Below are 5,772 nucleotides of genomic sequence, written 5' to 3'. Positions count from 1 at the left end.
AGTTTCTAGCATGTAAGGTAGCAGAGAAGAGCTTGAAACCATGAGCCAAGTGGACTCTAAATCTCAGAAATCAGAACACACAGAAAAGAATAAAGGTGTTATTTTAAAAAAAAAACCTCATGATTTTTAAGCCAATCTCATGAGTTTTGAGGCCAGACTCATGATTTTTGCGCTCTTGAAGTTGGAAATACTGGATTTTACACACCCAAATTTAGATTTAATTTTAAAAAATGGTTATGTCTTGATGCTGCAAGCTGCTCCGCATGAGTGGGCCCTTGTGCCTGCAAAGATATCAGCTGACATCAAAGGGGCTCTCCCTGCCCAGAGCAGCTTGCAGAATCATGTCCCCTTTCATGAACTCATGCAACTTAAGAGTTTATCCCGATCATGTGGCCTATACATCACAAGCAATGCACCCTTTAGTCATGCTCCCACCCACAAATTCCCTCTTCCTTTCAAAGCTCCACATCAAGACCCTGGCCTCCCTCTTCAGTAATAATTCCCTCCATCACCCATTTATCTGGAGGCTCCTCACCCAGCTGGTCATGGTCAGCTCTAATTTGCTACTCAAATCCCTCCCACAGATTTTCTGTTGGCTGGATGTTCAATGTCTTCTTTCCCTCATCCCTTTTTACAGGAACAATAATCAGAAGAGGAAGATTCCAAACCCTCCTCCCCTTCATAGACCGGTCTTTGAGAAAGTACCAGGGGGATCAAATAGACGTTGGCAGAGAGACAGATGTGCGAGCTCCATTTGCAGTTTATCTATTAGTGTAGCAATATTTAGGCTGATGAAGGAAGTGTCTTTGGGTTCTCTAACCCACTCTACAGCCCAATGACTGAGTACCTGAGGCACTCATGTTCAACTGGAGACGAGTATTCCAAATAGTTAATGTATACTTGTGCATGTGTCAAAACACTGCATGAGAAGTGCTTTAATCCTTTAAAAACTGTTTAGATGGAGAAATAAAAAATGATGGAAAAATTATGTTCATATTTGTGTTTTAATTTCACTTTAATGAAAACAGCAGTTGTACACGACCTCCAAATTTACACACTGCAGTGAGCGTGCATTGATTCCTGTGTTTGTTAATGTTTGCTGGGTTCCAGGACAAACTCAGACAATGGGTCAGAATTCTGAGTCTAGCCTGATTCAAAATAGTCCCAAATGGATTTTGCGAGAGGTCTTAATGAACTTGTTGCATGCTCTGGACCTTTTTGAGCTTTCAGTTGTTCCTCCATGGCTGTTTCCTGTTCCTCTATGTCTTTCTCCTGATCTATTTCCTGTTCTATACAGACCTTTTTATGAGTTTTCTCCCATTCCTCTAAGTCTTTGTCCTGAGCTCTTTCCAGGTCTTCACAAAACGTTTTATGAGTTATTTCATGTTCTTCTTGGGCCTCTTTCTGAGCTTCCTCCTGTTCCTCTGCAACCTTTTTCTGAGCTCTCTCATGTTCCTCCAGGGCCTCCTTCTGAGCTTTTTCTGGCTCATCCAGGACCCCTTTCTGAACTCTCTCCAGCTCCTCTAGGGAGTTTTTATGAGCTCTCTCCAGTTTCTCCAGAGCTTTCTGAGCCCTCTTCTGTTCCTCCAGGGCTTTCTTCTGAGCTTTCTCTTGTTTCTCCAGGACCCCTTTCTGAACTCTCTCCAGCTCCTCTAGGGAGTTTTTCTGAGCTCTCTCCAGTTTCTCCAGAGCTTTCTGAGCCCTCTTCTGTTCCTCCAGGGCTTTCTTCTGAGCTTTCTCTTGTTTCTCCAGGACCCCTTTCTGAACTCTCTCCAGCTCCTCTAGGGAGTTTTTCTGAGCTCTCTCCAGTTCCTCCAGAGCTTTCTGAGTCTTCTTCTGTTCCTCTAAGGCTTTCTTCTGAACTTTCTCTTGTTCCTCCAGGGCTTTCTTCTGAGCTTTCTCTTGTTCCTCCACTGCCTCTTTCTGAGCTCTCTCCAGTTCCTCCAGTGCCTTTTTCTGAGCTTTCTCTAGTTCCTCCAAGCCTTTTTGAGCCCTCTCCTGTTCCTCCAGGGCTTTCTTTTGAGCTCTCTCTTGTTCCTCCAGGGCCTTTTTCTGAGCTTTCTCCAGTTCCTCCAGGCCTTTTTGAGCCCTCTCCTGTTCCTCCAGGGCTTTCTTTCGAGCTCTCTCTTGTTCCTCCAGGGCCTTTTTCTGAGCTCTCTCCAGTTCCTCCAAGGTCTTTTTCTGAGTCCTCTCCAGTTCCTCCAAGGCCTTTTTAGCCCTTTTCTGTTCCTCTGTAGCCTTCTTCTGAGCTCTCTCTTGTTCATCTAGGGCCTCTTTCTGAGCTCTCACCAGTTCTTCCAGGGTTTTCTTGGCTCTTTCCTGTTCCTCTCTGGTCTTCTTCTGAGCTCTCTCTTTTTCCTCTAGGGTCTGCTGCTGAACTCTTGCCAGTTCCTCCAGGGCTTTCTGGGCTTTTTCCTGCTCCTCTATGGCCTTCTTTTGAGCTCTCTTCTGCTCCTCTATGGCCTTTCTCTGTTCTCTTTCCAGTACCTCTAGGGCCTTCTGAGCTCTCTTCTGCTCCTCTAGGGCAGCCTTCTGCGCTCTCTCTTGCTTCTTATGAGCTTTCTCCAGTTCTTCCATAGCCATATGAGCTTTCTTTTGTTCTGCCAAGGCCTTCTGCTGGGCTCTTTCATGTTCCTCCAGGCCTTTTTTCTGAGCAATCTCCAGCTCCTTCAGGGCCATCTTATGAGCTCTTGCCAGTTCCTCCAGGGCTTTCTCAGCCCTCTCCTTTTCCTCCTGGGATTTCTTCTGAGCTCTGTCCTGTTCTTTCAGGGCTGCCTTCTGAGTTTTTTCCTGTTCCTCTAAGACCTTCTTCTGAGCTCTTTCCAGTTCCTTCAGAGCCAGCTGTTGAGCTCTTTCCAGTTCTTCCAGAGCCTTCATCTGGGTTTTCTCCTGTTTTTCCAGCACCTTCTTCTGGGTCCTCTCCTGTTCTTCCAGCAACTTCTGCAGAGCTCTCTCCTCTTCCTCCAGCTCCATCTGCTGAGTTTTCAACTGTTCTTCCAGCTCAGTCTGCAACGCTATCAACTGTTCCTCCAGATCCATCTGCTTAACTGACTCTTGTTCTTGCAACACCTTCTGCTGAGCTCTCTCTTGTTCCTCCATTGGCTCCTGTTGATTGTCCTCCTGTTCTTTCAGCACTATCTGCTCAGCTGTCTCAGGTTCCTTCATGGTTTTCTCCTGTTCCTCTAGGGCTGCTTTCTCATAGATCTCCAGTTCTTCCAGGGCTTTCTGAGCACTCTCCTGATCCTCCAAGACTTTTTTTATCCTCTCTACCATCTCCTTAAATTCGTCTTCCTTGCACTTTTGCTCATACTTCCTCCAGTGGTGGGTGATTTTGTGGGCCCTTGGCTGCACCTCATTCAGCATTGCATTGGTCTCTTCATCATAATCCAGCTGACAGGCCAAGGACAGGTCCTTGGCAGCCTCCTGCCAGTAACCCAGGAGCCGAAGTGCTTTCCCTCGCCACTTGTAGGGCTGTGCGGAGTCAGGGTTGATATTTATGGCTCTGTCACAGTCTCTAATGGCAGCATTTGGCTTCTGCAACTGCACATAGACACTGGCTCGGTTGGCATATAAAATTGTAAGCCGTGGGTTCAGTTTGATGGCATCTGTGAACAAGTCAACAGCTCTCTGAAGTTCTCCTTTACCCACCGCATCAAAAGCCTCCCTCTTCTTTTCAATGGCCTGCTTCATCATTTCGTCTGTTACCTTCAGATTCTCATCGCCCATCTCTTGGGGCTCATCCTCATCAGGTTCAATCACTCCTTCATTATCGATCTCCAACTCACTCTCGGACTCCTCACTGGACTCTTCCTCACTCTCAGCTCTCCCCTGGGCCTTCAGCTGGAATTTCTCCTTGTCCCCATGGTCCACTTGCAGAGCTCCTTCTTGTTCTCCAGAGTATTTAAGATGTGCACCCCATTGTTCCCAGGAGGCCTGAAGCCTAACTCTTTCATGTTTCTGGGTACCCTGAGGCTTAGCTCTTTCCTCTTCTTGCCAGGCCTCAAGCTCACCTCTTTCCTGTTCCTCAGGTGTTTGAAGTTGAGCTCCCTCCCTCTCCTCGATGGCTTTCTTCATTCTCTCCAGGGCCTCCTTAAATCTCTTTTCTTTTTGCTTTTGCTCATATTTTCTCCAGTGGTGGGTGATTTTCTGGGCCCTTGGCTGCACCTCATTCAGCATGGCATTGGTCTCTTCATCATAATCCAGCTGACAGGCCAAGGACAGGTCCTCGGCAGCCTCCTGCCAGTAACCCAGGAGCCGAAGCGCTTTCCCTCGCCACTTGTAGGGCTGTGCGGAATCAGGGTTGATATTTATGGCTCTGTCACAGTCTCTAATGGCAGCATTTGGCTTCTGCAACTGCACATAGACACTGGCTCGGTTGGCATATAAAATTGTAAGCTGTGGGTTCAGTTTGATGGCATCTGTGAACAAGTCAACAGCTCTCTGAAGTTCTCCTTTACCCATTGCATCAAAAGCCTCCCTCTTCTTTTCAATGGCCTGCTTCATCATTTCGTCTGTTACCTTCAGATTCTCATCGCCCATCTCTTGGGGCTCATCCTTATCGGGTTCAATCACTCCTTCATTATCGATCTCCAACTCACTCTCATCACTATCGGATTCCTCACTGGACTCCTTCTCCCTCTGAGCTTTTTCCTGATCCCATGGGGCTGTCCTATCAGCTCTGCCTTTTGCCAGAGCCTTTTTCACTCTCTCCATTGTCTTCCTGTGCTTACATTTTTGCACATTTTTGTGTTCAGAGTTCTTCTGGGTTCTCACCTGCACTTCCTTTACCACATCACTGGCATCTTCATCATAACCCAGTTTGCAAGCTAAGGCCAGGTCACAGGCTGCTTCTTCCAAGAGCCCCAGGAGCTGGAGTGCTTTTCCTCGCAACTTGTAGGGCTGTGCTAAGTTAGGGTTGAGCTCTATGGCTCTGTTACAGTCGCTAATGGCAGCGTTTGGTTTCTGTAGGTACATGAAGACATTGGCTCTATTAGTATACGAGTTGGCAAGATATGGATTCAGCTTGATGGCATCTGAAAACAAGTCAATTGCTTTCTGAAGTTCACCTTTAGACAGGACACCAAAGGCCTCCCTATTCTTTTCATTAGCCTGCATCATCATCTCATCTGTTACCTGCAAGTTTTGGTCTCCCAACTCTTGGTGATCATCTTGGTCTGGTTCAATCACCTCCTCTGCATCAGTTTCCAAATCATTCACTTTGTTCCCAGCCTCTTTCAGGAGCTTATCTGCCTCTCTGACCATCTCACCTGCAGCTGTATGGCTTGAAGTGGGAGACATGGAATTTTCCAGGCTCACTACTGATTCCCGAAGGAAGCGGCGATCTTCAGAATTTATAAAGCCCTGATTCAATTTCACCAAGTCCTGCATCTCACTGTGAACTGCCCTAGGATTCATGGTGCCCATCCCAGGAGAGAGTATGGGACACAGTTTGGTCTCAATTGAGGAGGAAGGAAGGAAAAGAAGGAAAATGACTCACTATAGACAAGGATTTGGTTAATAAGTTAACATGAGGCCTCATGGCAAACGTCTTTGTTCCTTCTTCTCCCATTGTCCTGAATCCTCATACAAGGCTAAAAGTCATCCTCAGGGTCCTACTGACTTCATAAACTGTGATATTTTTTGTGATGTCATAAATCATGTCATCATTAGAATCCTGAGATGTGTTCTTAAAGTCATGTGCTACCAATGTTTTAAAAAGGAGTTCCCACAAAAATTTATCTCCTCAGACTATAATATATTTTGTCTATCAGG

At 46.5% G+C, this 5,772-nt stretch overlaps 1 protein-coding gene across 1 annotated transcript; it reads right to left on the bottom strand.

The window, feature by feature from the left end:
- Positions 1–1,143: 1,143 nt before the first annotated feature.
- LOC311516722 (uncharacterized protein) lies at positions 1,144–5,424 on the bottom strand (the record flags this gene model as incomplete). The annotated part of the gene is made up of 1 exon (XM_084621071.1): positions 1,144–5,424. One exon carries the CDS (start codon positions 5,422–5,424, stop codon positions 1,144–1,146), a length of 4,281 nt encoding a protein of 1,426 aa, XP_084477197.1.
- Between the last annotated feature and the right edge of the window lie 348 nt (positions 5,425–5,772).

The sequence above is a fragment of the Lepidochelys olivacea genome (assembly GCF_965140295.1).
Source record: "Lepidochelys olivacea isolate rLepOli2 genome assembly, chromosome: 2".
Classification (NCBI taxonomy): Eukaryota; Metazoa; Chordata; order Testudines; family Cheloniidae; genus Lepidochelys; species Lepidochelys olivacea.
This window is presented reverse-complemented; position numbering and strand designations above follow the sequence as displayed.